The sequence below is a fragment of the Bos mutus genome, chromosome 22 (genome assembly GCF_027580195.1).
Source record: "Bos mutus isolate GX-2022 chromosome 22, NWIPB_WYAK_1.1, whole genome shotgun sequence".
Taxonomy (NCBI): domain Eukaryota; kingdom Metazoa; phylum Chordata; class Mammalia; order Artiodactyla; family Bovidae; genus Bos; species Bos mutus.
The window spans coordinates 69,113,427-69,130,948 of record NC_091638.1 but is presented as its reverse complement, the minus strand read 5'-3'; the positions used below and the strand labels follow the sequence as shown (position 1 = coordinate 69,130,948).

Here is a 17,522-nt window from a genome sequence, read left to right as displayed (position 1 = left end):
TGCCCTGTCACTGCCCTCCTCCCCCACCATGTGTCTCCTGATCATCCCACTGAAGTCAAATCCCTTACCTGTCAGTGTATGTAGCACAGCTGCAACGTTACCTTTTGGGTGTGTGTGCAACTTTCTGCATAGCTGTCTCCCCAGCGTGCTGTGCATCCCCCGGGGGCAGGGACAACATGACTTTTTACTACTTCTTGGTACCCAGCAGTGTCCCACGCGGCGCCCCCTAGTGAGCAGTGGGGGAACTGGGGTATCCTCCTGGTTTATCCCCAAGACATGCCGCTGGTCTCTGCTTTGAACTGCGTCCCTCAGAGGCTGGATTCTAACCCACTTCTTTTACAGATGGGAAATCAAGGCTTGTGAGGTCACTAGCACATGGAGTAGATGTCCTATCTCAGTCTGGTATATAAAGAGGCTGGTGGAGGGTGGGGTCTGAGGAGAGGTACTCACTTCTGGTGGGGATTCAGAGGAGGCTTGATGTGGGAGGCAGCCCCTCCCAAGAGTCACAGGTTGGGAGGGTGGTTTGGGTAAGTTTGAGAAAGGAAAGCCAGGCAAGTTGGAAGATGCACTGTGGGTGCCTAGAGTCACCATATAAGGCCTGGAACCCTTTCTGGGGCCCTGGAAGATGCAGGGCTGAGGTCACTCTCTTGGTTTCAAGTTGGGCAACCAAGGCCCACATAAGGGGAGGACTCACCCGCCATTGTCCATGGAGCCAGGAGAGTGGTGGGCCTTGCTCCTGGGTGGCCCCTGACTCCACCTTCCCCAGCTGACCTCTGGGGCGGCCCTGCCCGAGATGCTGGGAGGATGTGGAGTGGTGAAAGGGGGGCTGAGGCAGGACTCTGGGGGTGCATAGGCCCGCCAGCACCCGGAAGGAGGAAGCGGCACAGGGTGTCTGTGGCTGGGCCTGGGATCCCCCACTCGGGGACTTCCTCTTCCTCTCAGGGCAGGTGTAGCTGCCGCAGTGGGACCAACACCCTGACCCCGTCATGGATGGGGGCAAGGGGCCCAGGATCAGAGACTTCCTGAGTGGCAGCCTGGCCACCTGGGTGAGGGGGCAGTGGGAGGGGGGTCTGGAGAGAGGAAACGAGCAGCAGGGAGGGGCTGGTGTGGGGGTGGGGGGAGAGAGGGCAGAGTGGGGTGTCGGGGGGGAAGGGGCTGAGGGGAGGGGTGGCCTCAAGTGGGAACAGAGAAGTCCAGGCAGCTGTGGGCGGGAAAAGGAGTCCGGACCCAGGGCCACTGACATTCAGGGAACTGGTGGGGAGGGGACTATGTGGGTGCAGGGCGGCAGGTCAGAGGGGCTCCGGATTCACTTTGATGGTGGGGGTCTCCACCCCCTGCACCTGGGCAGGCCAGATGACTCCTTTGTGTTCCCACAGGCACTGGGACTAGCCGGGCTGGTGGGGGAGGCGGAGGAGCCGGAGGGGGAGGAGGAGGAGGAGGAAGGAGAGGGGCCTCTGTGTCCGGAGAAGAGGTTCTTGCGTCTCAGCGATGGGGCCCTGCTCCTGCGGGTGCTGGGCATCATGTAAGGGGCATCAGAGGATGACCTGGGGTGGGTGGGGCGTGAGGGGAGGGGGCCAGGCGGCCTAGGGGGAGGAGCCTGAGGGGTGCCTGGCAGAGCCGGCTTCAGAGGAGGCGGGTCCTCAATCTCCGCTTCCACAATTGCCCCTGTGCTCACAGTGCTCCCAGTTCCCGAGGGGCCCCTAGAATGATAAAGGGCCGTGACGGCCCCGCAGTCTGGCGGCTGTGGAACCTCAACCACCTGTGGGGCCGACTGAGGGACTTCTACCAGGTGAGGGGTCGGCAGGTGGAGGCTGAGCCCAGGAGACCCCCTGGGGGGAGGCCCATCTCTTATCACCCACCCCCTCCACCCCAGGAGGAGCTGCAGCTGCTGATCCTGTCGCCGCCCCCAGACCTCCAGATGCTGGGCTTTGACCCCTTCTCAGGTGCTCTCTCCCACCTCCCCTCCACCCCTTCCTGCTTCTACCCGCTGTCCCTCCCCGTTAACCCCTTGTGGCTTGTGCCCTGCAGAGGAGGCGGTGGAGGAGCTGGAAGGCATCCTTAGGCTACTGCTGGGGGCGTCAGTGCAGGTGAGCGGGACAGGGCAGGGCAGGGTCCAGGTCTGGCTGCAGAGGTGGCGGGATGCCCTCTGGCACCAGTCTCACCGCCCCCTCCTCGCCCCCTTGCAGTGCGAGCACCGGGAACTGTTCATCCGCCACATCCAGGGCCTCAGCCTGGAGGTCCAGAGCGAGCTGGCTGCTGCCATCCAGGAGGTACCATGACTTGGGCTGCCCTCCGGGACACCTGCCCCCTTCTTCTTCTTTGGCTGAACTGCTCTCCCTGGACTCCAGGTGACCCAGCCTGGGGCAGGCTTGGTGCTGGCGCTGACTGGGCCGGAGCCTGGGGAGCTGGCGCCTCCGGAGCTGGAGATGCTGTCCCGAAGCCTGATGGGGACCCTGCTGAAGCTGGCACGGGAGCGCGACCTGGGGGCCCAGGTAGGGGGTGGCAGGCCAAGGAACAGGAGGACCATGGGATCCAGACATGTGGGGAAGGGGGCACTGGGGTCCAGGTGTGGGGCTGGGGCTGTGGGTCTTGGGTCTGCAGGGCTGCAACAGCCAGATTCAGCTTGGGTAATTGGGGACAGATGTGGGGGTCCTGGGAGGGGCTGCTCCTGACCCTTGACCTCCCACAGCGGCTGGCCGAACTGCTGCTGGACCGCGAGCCTGCCCCCTTGTTGCCTGAGGCTCCTGCCAAGATTCCCTCGGAGGGGGCCTCGCACCACTTGGCCCTGCAGCTGGCCAATGCCAAGGCCCAGCTGCGGCGCCTCCGGCAGGAGCTGTGAGTGCTGGGAGGGACCTGGGGGCAGGCGGCAGGATGGGGTCCCGGTTGGGATCAGGCCTGGAGGAAAAGGGCTGGAAGGGGCAGGTCCCCAGACCCCCTCCTGCGTGCCTTCCCTCCAGCGAGGAGAAAGCCGAGCTGCTGCTGGATTCCCAAGCGGAGGTGCAGGGCTTGGAGGCCGAAATCCGAAGGCTCCGCCAGGAGGTGCGCTCAGATGTCCCCAGGCATGGTCGGGGCATTCCTTAACCCTTTCCCCGCACCTTCCCCGTCCTCCTGCCTCCTCCAACCCGGTTCCTTCCCGTCCCAATCCCTCTGGCTGGCGGGTGGCCGGTCCTAGCTCCGCACCCGTCTGGCTCAGGCACAGGCGCTGACGGGACAGGCCAAGCGGGCGGAGCTGTACCGCGAGGAGGCAGAGGCGCTGCGGGAACGGGCGGGCCGCCTGCCCCGCCTGCAGGAGGAACTGCGACGCTGCCGAGAGCGCCTCCAGGCGGCCGAGGCCTGCAAGGGCCGGCTAGAGGTGAGGCGGGAGGCGGGGCTGCGGGGCTGGGCATAGGGTGGGCGTGGCCTCTGAGGGACAGGGTGGGCCAAGAGAGGAGAGTTTGGCGGAGAGTCAGGCCTTGGTGGAGGCCCCAGGTATTGCTAGGAGAACGGGGTGAGGGGGTGTCTGGGGATAGGCCCTTTGGAGGATGGGGCAGGTGGAGGGGAGCGGTAGGCAAGGTGGAAGTGTTAAGCAAGGCTAGGTCCTGGAGAGGAGGGTGGGAACGGTAGGGGAGGCAGCGTCTAAAGCACCAGCAATGGGGCTAAGTGGGGGCCTAGAAGGATGCCATCTTGGAAGGCCGTTTTTGAGAAGGGGCAAGGCCTACACAGGAGAAGGGCGGGGCCCGGTGCTGGGTCCCTGGAGAGAACTTGGAGGGGGAGGGGCAGATGGAGGGGAGAGGCGGGGCCTGGAGAGCCACTAGGGTGTAGGGTCAGATGGGGAGGGGAGCCTGGAGTGCGGGGCGAGGGGGGCATCCCTCCACCGGCTCTCTGCTCCCCACCAGGAGGAGCGGGCGCTCTCGGGGGCTCTGGAGGCCTCCAAGGCGCTGCTGGAGGAGCAGCTGGAGGCCGCTCAGGAGCGCTGTGCTCGGCTGCACGAGACACAGCGCGAGAACCTGCTGCTGCGGACCCGGCTGGGCGAGGCCCACGCGGTGAGACCCCCCGGCCACTCAGTGGTCCGTGACCTCAGAGGTCCCTAGGGTTCTTTGGTGATCACTGACTCCTACTCCCTGTTTCCTCTGTTTATGCGTGCGTGTGCACTCAGTCGTGTCCGACTCTTTGCGACCCCACAGACTCTAGCCTGCCAGGCTCCTCTGTCCATGGGGTTCTCCAGGCAAGAATACTGCAGTGGGTTGCCATTTCCTTCCAGTGACCTTCTAGCCCCCACACTGGGCCTGGCCACAGAGGGGAGGGCTTGCCTGACCCTGCTCTCCCCTCCAGGAGCTGGACTCCCTGCGGCATCAGGTGGACCAGCTTGCAGAAGAGAATGTGGAGCTGGAACTGGAGCTTCAGCGGAGCCTGGAGCCACCCCCGGGCTCCCCTGGGGAGGGTGAGCGGGGCCCCAGTGGCAGGTCTGTGGGTGGGAGCTGCCTCTTTTTCCCCTGTGGCTATTGGGGTTTCCCTGGTGGCTCAGACAGTAAAGAATGTCTGCAGTGCAAGAAACCCAGGTTCAGTCCCGAGGTTGGGAAGATCCCCTGGAGAAGGAAATGGCTACCCACTCCAGTATCCTTGCCTGGAGCATCCCGTGGACAGAGGAGCCTGGTGGGGGACAGACCAAGGGTTTGCAGAGTCAGACACGACTGAGCAACTAACACTTTCCCTCTTTTTTTTTTTTCATAGTGGGGTTGGCTTCTGGTTTCATTCCCTTCCCCCAGGTCTGGTGTCAGGGCTAGGGGTGTATATGAGGAGTCATAAGGGAGCAGAGTGGACTTTGCTGACCTCATCTCCCACACCCTAGAACTCCTGCCCGGAGTGGCTCCCTCACTACATGATGAAGTGAGGGAGGCAGAGGCTGGGCGGCTGCAGACCCTGGAGCGGGAGAATCAGGAGCTTCGAGGCCTGCTTCGGGTGCTGCAGAGGCAGCCAGGTGGCCAGGTGAGTCCCCTCCAACCATCAGCAGGCCCTTCCTGGCCACCTCCTCTGGGTTTGACCATCCCTCTCATGTGCCCTCATGAAAAGACCCTGTGTCCTCATTTCAAAAGACCCTGATGCTGGGAGGGATTGGGGGCAGGAGGAGAAGGGGATGACAGAGGATGAGATGGTTGGATGTCATCACCAACTCAATGGACGTGAGTTTGAGTAAACTCCGGGAGTTGGTGATGGACAGGGAGGCCGTGTGTGCTGCAGTCCATGGGGTCGCAGAGTCAGACACGACTGAGTGACTGAACTGAACTCATGTGCCTTCAGCCCCCCCTACTGGAGGAGCAGAATGAAGACTCGGTGATTCGAGAGCCGGACTTAGCTCCCCAGACTTGCCTGACCTCAGACCCCGGCCCCCAGGCCTTGGCTGCTCAGGCAGCGGACGAAGGCTCCCAGGCCTCAGACCCAACTCCCCTGCTGTTTAAGTCAGCTCTTGAGGCATCGGCATCTGATCTGGACCCACAGGTGGTGGAGAAGCCTCTGCAGACGGATGTCGTGGTCCCTGCAGACTCCATGCCCCAGGAGTCAGACCCCGATGCAGAGGCACAGGAGTTTCCGAAGAAGGCTGGCCTGGGAGCCCCTCTCCGGACCCCTTCCTCTGTGACCCCGCCTCAGGGTCCCGAGGTTAACATTCAGGCCCAGCTGTCTCTGGGAGGAGAGACTGGGGAGTCGGTGCCAGAGGCCCTGAGGGTGAGACAGGAGGACCCTGAGAGCAAGCCGGGACCCTCGGAGACCAGCCTGTGTGTGCGGTTGGAGGAGCAGGGGACCCTAGACCAGAAGCTGGACCTACCTGAGGGGCAAACAGAGGCCAGAGAGCATGAACACAGGTTGGGGGGGTTGGTCGGGGATGCAACCCAACGAAAGTCACAGAAGAAACTGGAAGGGGCTCCTGACGTCCGGACCTGGGAGGCACGGGCCCCCGAGGAGATCCTGGTCAGTGGTGTCCCTGAGCGGGAGGCCCTCCAGGAGGAGGCGGCGCGGCTGAAGAGAGAGGCTGAGACCCTTCGAGCAGAGCTGGAGGCCCAGGCCCGGAGGCTAGAGGCCCGAGGCACGGAGGCTGCCTGCCTCTTGGAGGAGCTGGCTCAGGCCCGGAGGGCAGAGGCTGAGGCCCACCGGGAGGTGGAGGCCCAGGCCCGGGAGCTAGCCCGGTTGCGGGAGGCAGTGGAGTCTTCTGCCCGGGAGCTGGAGGCTGCGTCGCGGGAGCGGGAGGCGCTGGCGGAGGCGCTGGCAGCAGCTGGCCGCGAGCGGAGGCAGTGGGAGCGAGAGGCGCCCAGGCTGCGGGCCCGGGCCGAGGAGGCCGAGGAGCGGCTGCACGTGCTGGAGGCCGAGGGCCGCCGGCACCTGGAGGAGGCTGAGACGCAGCGCCGGGAGAGGCAGGCCCTCCAGGAGGTACGGCGGGGGTCATGGCCAGGAGACAGGGTTCCAGGCCAGTTGCTGGGGTTTGGGGGTTATTAATTTCGTCGGCAGCCACCGAGTACCCAGCACTGAGCTGGGGCTGGAGAGGGAAGGGCAAAGTCCACTCCCGCCTCCCAAATGCGCACCTGGCCTGGGCCGGGGGCAGATGTCCCCTGCCTTTGATGGGTGGCTGTAGGAGGTGGAACTAGATGGCCTGGGTGCAAATCCTGGCTCTCTGACTGTGGTGGTTTACTCAGTTGCACCCCAGTGCCTCCCTCTGTAAAATGGGGGTGCTCTTCATAGTTGCTTTATGGGGGCTTTGGAAGGCCGATGGAAATAATGGTGTGAAGAATCTAGTTCATGGTGGGCAAAGGCTCAGGATACATTGGTTGTCATGGGTAAAATGCTTTGCAATCCATGGGAACGGGAACTGATGCCAGGGTCAGGGCAAGGAGGCTTCAGGGAGGGTTCTAAGGAAAGATCGAGATCTCACTAGGTGGGGAAGGATATTTCATCCAGGGGGAACAGCTAGTGCAAAGACTTGAAGGTATTAGAAATGCTCAGGAGCCTGGGTGACGTGGGGGTAGGTGGAGAGGTGTGTCAGGCCAGCTTTGTGGGTATTGATACTTCATCCCCAGGCAGGGAAATTCACTCAAGGATGTAGGCTGACCTGTGTGATGCTGGGTTTGGGGAGAGTCACCTTGGTGTACAAGGGGACCTGGGGCCGTACAAAGGCAGTGCCCGTGGTCAAGGTGGCAGGTGAGAGAATCCCCTGGTGGCCCAGTGGACTCTGTGCATCCAGTACAGGAAGCACAGGTTCGATCCCTGGTCAGGGAACTGAGATTCTGCAAGTTGCATGGCGTGGCAAAAAAAAAAAGAAAAAAAAGTGGCAGGTGAGGCTGGCCGGAGCTGGGATGGGGGTTGGAGGAGAGAGAAAACCTGGAAACCCCTGTATTCATTCATTCGAGCATGTTTGCTGGCATCTTCTTGGCACCAGCCCTGTACTAGGCAGCCAGCACTTGCAGCCTCAGGGAGACACTCACTCACAGTCTGGGGTGGAGAAAGGACTGTGTGGGGAGCCGTAGGGGTCTAGGAAGCACACTGGACTCAGGCTGGGGCTCATCAGGGAAGGCTTCCTGGAGGAGGAGAGAGAATGGCAATGAGCCAGGAGGAGGAGCAGGCCTGTTTGCAGGGGTGGAGTGTGAGGCAGGGAGTGGAGCGAGGTGACATGGAGACTTCCTTAAACAGGTTTCCTATTGGGCAAGGCTTCATCTTCCTTCCCAGCAAAGGAAGGAGTTGCAGCTGTTTTCACGAGGGTGACAAGGAGTCAATGGAGGGTATAATGTGAGTAGAGTGGTCAGATCTGCAGGTCTGGAGGCCCCTCGGGGGAAGCAGAAGAGACCATGAGGCAAGGGGATGGGCGTTCGGGCCAATGCAGCCCAGGGCTGGGGCGAGGGTATGCTGCAGCACGCATGTGTGTTCAGTCATGTCTGACTCTTTTTGACCCCATGGACTGTAGCTCGCCAGGCTCTTCTGTCTATGGAAGCTTCCAGGCAAGAATTCTGGAGTGGGTTGCCATTTCCTACTCCAGGGGATCTTCCCAACTCAGGGATTACACCTGCATCTCTTGCATCTCCTCCATTGGCAGGCAGATTCTTTACCACTGGTACCACTTGGGAAGTATCAAATCTTCTGGAAGCTGAGCAGTTTCCTTGTTACACAGAGCAGGACACTGAGGTTCAGAGAGGAGAAGTTATTTGCTCCGAGACACCTCCTGATGTTGAGGAGTCAGGAGCCTGCTGTTGGCTTGGCTGGGGCGTGTGAGAATAGAGAGTGTGGGTGAGAGGGTAAGGCCAAGAGCTTCTCTCTGGGGTCCACTCTGTAGGAGCTGAGAGATGCTGGCAGGTAGATCTGGGTTATAGCTCAGCTGCCCTACTCAGCTGTGTGGCTTGGGGCCAGTTACTCCTCTCTGAGTCTCCGTTTCCTTACCTGTAAAACCAGAATAAAAATGATACCTATGTCACAAGATCCTGTAAGATAATGAACGTAGAGTGCTTGGGGCAGTGCCTGGCACTCAGTATGGGCTTAATCAGTGGAGAGGGAATGCCAGCCAGTGGGTAGGGAAGAGCCGGTAGGGCTGGCTGGCCAAAAGAGCTGGCTCTGAGGACCAAGAGGGTGGAAGACATTAAGGACAAAGGGGAATTTTGTGAGATTTCCTGGTGGAGCAGTTCCTGGTGATAACTAGGCGTGGTGCAGGAGGAGGTGGCTGGCCAGGGGAGGGAGGTGAGGGAACCAGGGGCCAATGGGGTTGTCCAGGTGCACCTCCCCGCTGCAGGGGTCGGTGGGGGCAGAGGCACAGTGGGTGGGGCCCTGGGGGCTGTGGCTGGGGCCTGGACGGGGCAGGGCAGGGGTCCCGCCTGAGATGCAGGTCTTCGTGGGCATCCTTGTTCTGCCTCATCTCTGTCCTGGGGCTCTTGTGGCTGGGGGCTGTGGGCATCAGGGCCTCGTGGGACTTTTAGTTTTTCAGCGAGAGGCAGTGGCCAAGGGTATCTGGAAGTGCAGTGACCCCGGGGGCTGGCCTGGGTGGAGTTGCTAAGCCAGGAAGACCAGAGCAAAGATGGGTAGGCTCCATTTCCAAGGGCAGGACTTGGGGGGCGGTTGTCGTGGTCGGCCCTTCCCCATGGTTTCATCCTGCTGGAGCCCCTCCACCCCCACCCTGTACCTCAGAATGGTTTGACCTACCTCTCTAGGGACGGGGGCCACAGGCCAGAGCGGGTCTCCTACCCACTTCCTCAATGGTATGACCCAACCGCCACAGGCCTGGCCAGCAGCAAGCATCCTGGCCCTCCCCTTCCCAGCTCCCACTGTGGTTAGGCCTGGCCTTCACCAGGTTCCTGCTCTCTGTGGCCATCCCCCTGTGACTGAGAGTACTCTCCAGATCCGCCGCCTCTGAGCCCCTCTTCCCCTCACCTGCCCCGTGTGGCCTCAGCACGCAGGGAGCATCTAGCTGTCACTGGGCACATGAGGAACCATGGATTCAAAGAGGTGAAGACATGTGCCCAGCGAGTGTCTCTGAGCCCTGGCCCAGGGGCTTCCCTCACTCCCTGGCAGGCTTATAATCCCCGGCTCTCTCATACGCACTCTGCAAGGTCATCAGGCTTTGCTCCCATTTTACAGATGGGGGAGTAGAGGCCCAGAGATTTAAAGATATTTGCTCAGGGTGACAGATCAAGGACAGAAGGCCAGGTCTCCTGATGCTCAGGCCTGGTGAGGGTGGCGGTCTACCCTTCTGGCCCTGAGCCTGCTCTGCCTGCCCTCAGGAGCTGGAGAAGGCCGTGGTGCGGGGCCGGGAGCTGGGGGCCCGGCTGGAGCGTCTGCAGAATGAGCTGGAGCGGGCAGCCCTGGAACGCCAGGAATTTCTGTGGGAACAGGAGTTCCAGCACCAGAGGTGGGGCACTACCCAAGGGGCAGAGAGGGGCAGGTAAAGACTTGGGGAGGGCTGGGTGCTAAGACTTCTCCCGGCAGGTACCAGGGCCTGGAGCAGCGGCTGGAAGCTGAGCTGCAGGCGGCGGCCACCAGCAAGGAGGAGGCGCTGATGGAGCTCAGAAAGAGGGCCCTGCAGTTGGAGGATGAGCTGTTCAAGGTGAGGCCACCACCCGGGTTCCTGGGGCCTGAGCCCACCCCTGTCTCCATACTCGGGTAGGTACTTCAGGGCCCCCCCTCATCTCACCCCTCGGTTCTTGGCCAGTCGCTTGCCTTGCGTGCCCTTTCAGGGTCTGTAGGAAGAAGTGCTGTGCTGGGAGCCAGGCTGCCCGGGCCTTGTTGCCTCCATTCTGCAACCCGACTGAGCCTGGCAGCTTGACTCTGAGGCACCTGCTGTGTCTCTCCTGCAGGGGCCCCACCACTTCCTAAGCTTAGCGCCAACAGTCATATGTTAGGAATCATTTCTGACTCCCTTGTTGCACACTGGCTCAGTGCAGGTGTGATGCGGGCCCCGTACCAGGCTGCCGCTGCCCTCAGGGGGCTCACTGTCCACCTGGGACGGAGACAAGAACATAGCCAGTGGGCCCCCAGCAGACCGCCCGGCCGACAGCTGTGGGATTGCCAGGGGAGGTTTGTTGGGCTGCCCCCAGACCCCTGCGATGCCCTTGTGTGACCTCCCCGGGCCTCTCCTTGCAGCTGCGCCAGGGCGCTGCAGGGCTGGGGCCCCAGGAGCAAAAGGAGCTCAAGGGCACGGAGGCCCAGAGCATGCGGCTCATCGAGGTGGAGCGCAGTGTGAGTGTCGGGCTGTGGTGGGCGTGGGGCTGGGGGGGCAGGGAGCAGTGCCCCGGAGATCCGGCCCCCTGCTAATCACCCCCCCTCCCTACCCCTCAACAGAATGCCACGCTGGCAGCCGAGAAGGCGGCTCTGCAGGGCCAGCTGCAGCACCTGGAGGGGCAGCTGGGGAGCCTGCAGGGGCGCGCCCAGGAGCTGCTGCTGCAGAGTCAGCGGGCCCAGGAGAACAGCAGCCGGCTGCAGGTGGGCCCGGCCCCCCACGGCCCTCCCCCCTGTCCCCCGCTCCTGCCCACCTCCAGCCCCCCATCAGTGCCCTTTTCACCCCGCCTCCAGCCCTCCCCTCCACGGCTGGCCATCCGTCCCTCTGGCTTTCCCTGACCCGACCCCAGCTCCATCTGTCCCATTCTGGCCTTGTGCCACTGGCCCTTGGCACCCCCCGACGGCTCTCTCTCCTTTCCTCCGCCCTCTGCCCCCCATCCCTTACCCCCCTTTCTGGCCTGGGATGCCCCCCACAGCAGCCCCCCACCCCGTTCTCCCCTCTGGCCTAGGCCGAGAAGTCTGTACTGGAGACCCAGGGCCAGGAGCTGCACCGCAGGCTGGGGCTGCTGGAGGAGGAGGTGCAGGCAGCGCGGCGCTCCCAGGAGGAGACCCGCGGGCAGCAGCAGGCCCTGCTGCGGGACCACGAGGCCCTGGCGCAGCTGCAGCGGCGGCAGGAAGCTGAGCTGGAGGGGCTTCTGGCCCGGCACCGCGACCTTAAGGCCAACATGCGGGCGCTGGAGCTGGCCCATCGGGAGCTGCAGGGCCGGTGAGCACCCCCCTCCAAGCTCACAGCTTCTCTCCTGGGCGCCTCCTGTCCGCCCAGAGCGGGCTCCCTGTTCCCTGGGAACCACCAGCAGGCCCCTCTCCCTGGCTGTGCCCTTCTGTGTGGCAGGGCTCTCTGCACTTCCAGGGTGGGCTCACCCTGGGGCTTCATCGGTGGTCCAGAGTGGTGGGCACCTAGCACAGCATTCTGCCCTGTGGCTTTGCCCCCCGGGGCCTATGCTTAGGAGACGGAGGACTTCCAGATGGTCCAGCTGCCTGCTTGCCCTGGCCCCCGGTCCTTGCAGCCCCCTGAGCCCCTGGTTCATCGCAGGCATGAACAGCTACAGGCCCAGAAGGCCAACGTGGAGGCGCAGGAGGTGGCCCTGCTGGCAGAGCGTGAACGCCTGGTGCAGGATGGGCATCGGCAGCGGGGCCTGGAGGAGGAGCTCCGGAGGCTGCAGAGTGAGCATGACAGGTACCAGCCCGGGCACAGCCCCTCCCCTCCTGGGCCAGTTCTCAGTGTTCCCACCTGCAAAGTGGGTTGATAGTGAGTTAGTCCCTTTCCCCATGGGGTTCTGCTTTGCCTCCACTCCTCGTTGTGGTTCCTCTGCCATCATGAAGGGCCCAGTTGAGGTGGGCGGGGCGTGGGGGTGTTCCTCTTGGAAAGCAGGTCTCCTTGCCTCTGCAGGGCTCAGATGCTGCTGGCGGAGGTGTCCCGGGAGCGCGGGGAGTTACAGGGGGAACGCGGGGAGCTGCGTGGCCGGCTGGCGAGGCTGGAGCTGGAGCGGGCACAGCTGGAGGCCCAGAGCCAGCGACTGCGGGAGTCCAACCAGCAGCTGGACTTGAGTGCCTGCCGGCTGACCACGCAGTGTGAGGTGCGGTGAGGGGTGGGTGGCTGGGGAGGGAGGGCGGCTGGAGGGGAGGGTGGGGTTGGAAAGAGTCAGGATCTGGTGGAAGGCAGCTGCCCTGAACCCGGTTAAGCGTCCCCCACAGCCCCTGCTTGTTTGTCTTGCTGTCCGCCTATGACAGCTGTTGACAGAGCTCCGGAGTGCCCAGGAAGAGGAGAACCGGCAGCTACTGGCCGAGGTGCAGGCGCTGAGCCGGGAGAACCGGGAGCTCCTGGAGCGCAGCCTAGAGAGCCGGGACCACCTGCACCGCGAGCAGCGCGAGTACCTGTGAGGGGCTGCGGGGGCTGGCGTGGCTGCCCCTTGGGACCTTTATGGGGCGATTCCCTGGGAAGGCCTGGGGAAAAGAGGAGGCTGACCCTCCCGGGGGCTCAGGCAGCACGGTGTATCAACCTATCCTGGGGCATGTTGCTGTTTAACCAGCAGGGGTGTACCAGGGTGTACCCTGCGTTCATGCCCAGGCCTCAAGTCCACCTCCTCCTTCCCCATCCTCCCAGGGACCAGCTCAATGCTCTGCGCCGGGAGAAGCAGAAGCTGGTGGAGAAAATCATGGACCAATATCGCGTGCTGGAGCCTGGGCCCCTGCCCCGGACTAAGTGAGCGGGCCCCTCCACCCCGGTGGGCTGGAGGTCTTCCCTACCTCGCCCCTGCCCTGCCCTCTGAGCCCTGGCCTAGCCCGGGTCCAGGCCCGAGTGAGGGTTGGCCTGGCCTCTGCGACCCCCAACATGGCCCTCTTGTCCTCCTTCCTCCCTGGCCTGACCCCGCCTCTTGTGCCCTCTTGCCCCCAGGAAGGGCAGCTGGCTGGCAGACAAGGTGAAGAGGCTGATGCGGCCCCGGCGGGAGGGGGGCCCCCATGGGGGGCCGCGCCTGGGGGCCGATGGGGCTGGCAGCACGGAGAGCCTGGGGGGCCCCTCAGAGACGGAGCTCCCTGAGGGCAGGGAGGCGGATGGGACAGGTGGGTCTGGGGGCCGCCCTGCCCCCAGGGGCTCGCCAGTGCCCCTGGTCTTCCTGTGTGGCTTGTGCACGTGTCCCCCACTGGCCTTTCCTGCTGCAGCTTCCCGCCCCCCCCTTCCCCGCATCAGATGGTTCCGGTGACTCTCTGCCCTGGGTCCCTGCTGCGTCCCTCTCGGCTGGCACCTCCCTCCCGCCCGCACTGCCGCCCACCCGGTCCTACCCATCCAGAGCGGTGCCTAGGATCTCGGAGCAGCGGGGACTTTAGTCAGAGGTCACTTATCCCAGACAGCAGACGAGGAAGCCGAGGCCCAGGGAGGGGAAGCACCTTGCCCAAGGTCACACAGTGAGTTAGTGTCAGAGCCAGCACAGGGTCCTGCCTCCTGTCGCCACCTCCATTCATGCAAGCTTGCCCGCCCCCACTCCCAGCCCCCATCTCTGCAGCCGCCTGTCCCCTGTGGCGCCCATGCAGCTTCCTCCTGCCAGTCCCGCCCCCCCGGCCCCACTCCCCCCAGCCCTCCCGGCACTGCTCAGACACCTCCCCCTGCCTGTGCCTCTTGCAGGGTCCCCCTCACCGGCACCCATGCGCCGGGCACAGAGCTCCCTGTGTCTGCGGGATGAGACACTGGCGGGTGGGCAGCGGCGAAAACTCAGCTCAAGATTCCCCGTGGGGCGAAGCTCTGAGTCATTCAGTCCTGGGGACACCCCCCGGCAGCGATTCCGACAGCGGCGCCCAGGGCCCCTGGGGGCACCCAGCTCCCATGGCAAAGGTGAGGGAGAAGGGTCCCTGGGGGCCCACTGGCTCCTTGGGGGAGGGGGCTTCCCTCCTGGCTCCTGTGTCTGCCCGCCCACCCTGCTGCCTCTGTTCTGGCCTTCATGGCCCAGTGGCCACCTTGTGCCCTCAGGACCTGGCGTGGGATGGGGCGGCTCCATCGAGACCCTGGCGGAACACGAAGCAGATGCCAACGGAGAGAGTGAGTGGGGGCCTGGGAGGAAAGCGGGTATTTGCCCTTCCTGGGCCCCTGGCAGGCCTCGTTCACCCATTCCCTCATTTGACCATGAGCCTTTCTGGAATGTCAGGTGATGTGATACTTGGGAATATAACAGAGAACATTCTGGTATGGGGAGCTGGGAGACAGCTCATGATATGCATAAAAATAATAATTATCTACAATAGCTTGTCCAATAGAACTATGACGTGAGCTCCACGTGTAATTTAAAATGTTTAGGTAGCCTCATCAGAGGATCTTTGCGACCCCTGTGGACTGTAGTCTGCCAGCCTCCTCCATCCATGGGATTTCCCAGGCAAGGATACTGGCGTAGGTTGCCATTTCCTTTTCCAGGGGATCTTCCTGGCCCAGGATCAGGGCCCAGGGCCCTGGGTCTCCCACATTGCAGGCAGACTCTTTACCACCTGAACCACCAGGGAAACCCCTGGAAGTAATCAGAGGAAGTAATGAGACATGTAAAGTTAATTAATATTAGCATATTAATATATTATATAAACATATGGTATATATTTAATATACTATATATTGTATATATTTAATGCATTTAATAAATTATACATCAATACACCAATATACTCTATAAGTACATATTAATATCGATATATTAATATATTTCAACATCACATATATTAATATTAGAATATTAATATATTTTAACTCAGTATGCCTAAACTATTACCATTTTAGACATGTAGTCAGTGTAAAAAATCCTTAATGAGATATTTCATTTTTTTCACACTAAGTCTGAAATCCAGTGGTATTTTACACCCAAGAACATTGCAGTTCAGACTGGCCACATCTCAGGTGCCCAGTCCTGTCCTGGGGAGCTCAGCCCTACAGTATTAGAAGGTGACAGTGTCCTTGGAAAAAAAAAGAGAGCAGGGTGGGTGAGATCAGGAGCCTCGGGTGGGCAGGTGGCGAGGTCAGGTAGCGTGCTCAGGGCAGGCCTCCGAGAGGAGGTGAAGCTGAAGCAAAGGCTTGGAGGTCAGGGTGTGTTCTGTTCATGTATCTGGGGAATGGTGTTCCTGGCAGAGGGAAGAGCTGAAGCGAAGGCCTGGTATGTTCGAGGCCCGGCCAGGCGGCTGGGAACCCCTTGGAGAGGGTAAGCCTGAGCTGAGCTTTTCTCTCCAGGCCTCGAGGTGCAGGAACCGGAGAAGCGAACTCTCGCCCCTTCTCTCAGCCAGTGACACCGCATGGATGGAGAGCTTGGGAGCGGAGTGTTCTCAGCACTGGAGTCTCAGTGGGGACCCCAGGCAGCCCAAGAACGCGGGGAGGCAGGGCACTCATGGCGAGTCCTTGGACAAGGAGACCTGGGCCCCTGGATCCTCCACGGCCTGCACTGGGGGCCCAAGCTGGAGCTGGGACGAGTTTGTGGACAGGGGGGACGGCTGGCCCCCACAAACAGCTGCCTGCTGGGGCTCGGCCCTGCAGCCCTCCCTGAGGAGGCAGTCCCCAGGGAAACTCCCAGCTGAGGGAGGCAGGCGGGAGTGGGCAAGAGAGCCCCCAGCCCGGCCCAGGAGGGGAGCCAAGGACCATTCCCTGGGGACGGTGACCTGGGTCCATTTCTGAACCTTGGCTCAGATGTGAGGCACAGGAGAATAAAGCTGGGGTGCAACCAGTGACTCTGCTCTGTCTACCGGCCACAGCCAGGAGCCACTCGCTGCCAGGGACACGGGGCCTGGAGTTCTCTGCTGACAGGGGCCTGGTGGCTATTGGCTTCCTTGCCCTGCATGGGGCAGCAAAGGGCTTTCCTCAGGGGAGGGGCCGGTTGGGCTGGCGGGGAGGCTCTGAGCGGCCAGCAGTGGGTGGGGGTCTGGGCCTGGGCTCCTGAGTGGGGGCAGTGAAATACCCAGAGGGCCCGCCCCAACCCTGTCCCTGTCCCCTCTTCTCTCCTTTTATTGCTTCCTGCCTCCTCATCCTCTCATCTCCACCCCTTTGGGGCTGAGCCACTCCCCAGAGAGTTTACAGCCTGGGGTGGGGGAGGCGCTATTGTGGAGCTGGGAGGGATGCCGGGGTCTCTGACCAGCGCCTCTCGGATGACTGACGCCGGGGAGGGGAGCAATTAGGCTGGGTGACAAGACGGCAGGACGTGAGTCAGGGCACCTGGGGCCGCCCAGAGGAGGGTGGGGCTGCCTGGCTGAGGTGAGGCAGCCTGAATCCGGGGGTGGCAAGAGCTGGGAGGGGTGGCCAGGCCTGCCTCCCCAGGGTGACCTATGTAGCCTGACTCACTGGGTTTCCACAGCCCTCCCGTTGGGGGTCACCCGCTGCTCTGCCCTCCTCTCAGACTGAGTTTCTGAGGTCGGTGACATGGGAGTGGACAGCCCCTGGCTCCAGGGGGGCTGAGCGGCTGGAAGCCCCCTTCCCATAGGGCCTCCGGGTGGGGGCTCTGATGGTCGCCCCACCGTTGGTGGCCCGTCAGCTGTCAGGGAGGGAGATGAGGCTCTGGAGGACCGGGTGGCCAAGGGCGCTGAGCCTGATGGGGGGGAGGGCACCCCTATGTGGCTCCGACATCCCTTTTTGGGATCCATTCTGTACCAGGCTTGGGGACGACGGGGGACAGAACCACACCCTAACCACTGGACCACCAGGGAGTTCCCTGAGTTGCTTTTAAAGGTCTGCTTGCTCTAGAGAGATTCGGTCAGAAAACGGGCTGCCCATGCCTGCTGGAGGCCGGGCTGGGCTCCCTCTCAGTGCCTCCTGTAGGCACCCTCATGGGTAGGGGGAGCCCAGAGACAAGGCCCGGCCCTCAGGGTGCCTGCCCCGAGCCAGGCCTCCCCTGCAAAGGCAAGTCCGCAAGGAAGAGGGCTTCGCTGCGGCAGGGAATACAGACAGGAAGCTGGGCTGGGCCACGTGGCTTCTGGGACCCTCTTAGCCTGCCCAGCACCAAGAGCAAAGAGACACACTGAGTGAGGTGTGCAGGGCTGGGGCTATGGAGGCCAGAGCTGGATGAGGTGGCCTGTGGCCTCACGCTGCTCATCTGTCAAGGGGACTGACAGATCCCCTCCCCTATCTGCTGCAGTCAAGAAGTGATCAAGAAGAACCAGGCAAGAGGGTTGTGACCTGTATGAAGTTCCTCACTTTCACTGGTGGCTAAGAATTGGACAGAGCTGCCTGGCTGCCCTTAGGGCTGGCACCCCGGTGAGGAAGGCGGCTCTGTAGCACTAGAGTGGGCCTC

The 17,522-nt window shown here is 62.5% G+C and overlaps 1 protein-coding gene across 2 annotated transcripts; it reads left to right on the top strand.

Annotated features, from left to right (window-relative positions):
- The first annotated feature begins 678 nt into the window (after nt 1-678).
- CCDC88B (coiled-coil domain containing 88B) lies at nt 679-15,951 on the top strand. Of its 2 annotated transcripts, XM_070359568.1 has the most exons (27): nt 681-1,046; nt 1,377-1,522; nt 1,678-1,789; nt 1,874-1,943; nt 2,029-2,087; nt 2,187-2,270; nt 2,349-2,492; nt 2,690-2,835; nt 2,958-3,039; nt 3,194-3,352; nt 3,876-4,022; nt 4,312-4,420; nt 4,829-4,965; nt 5,278-6,399; nt 9,726-9,853; nt 9,931-10,048; nt 10,585-10,680; nt 10,783-10,923; nt 11,229-11,485; nt 11,813-11,956; nt 12,170-12,356; nt 12,511-12,656; nt 12,884-12,982; nt 13,175-13,341; nt 13,901-14,107; nt 14,243-14,311; nt 15,479-15,951. In XM_070359568.1, the coding sequence occupies exons 1-27, from the start codon at nt 987-989 to the stop codon at nt 15,532-15,534; spliced, it is 4,392 nt and encodes a 1,463-aa protein (XP_070215669.1). In that variant the 5' UTR covers nt 681-986; the 3' UTR covers nt 15,535-15,951. The 2 variants fall into 2 exon arrangements, with proteins under 2 accessions (XP_070215670.1, XP_070215669.1); XM_070359569.1 differs by lacking the exon at nt 14,243-14,311 and having other exon boundaries at nt 679-1,046.
- The last annotated feature ends 1,571 nt before the right edge of the window (nt 15,952-17,522 follow it).

Coding starts and splice junctions, on each gene's coding strand:
- CCDC88B (XM_070359568.1), top strand. CDS start 987: ATGGATGGGGGCAAGGGGCCCAGGATCAGAGACTTCCTGAGTGGCAGC. Junction 12,983..13,174: donor GGGCCCCTGCCCCGGACTAA/GTGAGCGGGCCC, acceptor TCTTGCCCCCAG/GAAGGGCAGCTGGCTGGCAG. Junction 14,108..14,242: donor ACCCAGCTCCCATGGCAAAG/GTGAGGGAGAAG, acceptor TTGTGCCCTCAG/GACCTGGCGTGGGATGGGGC.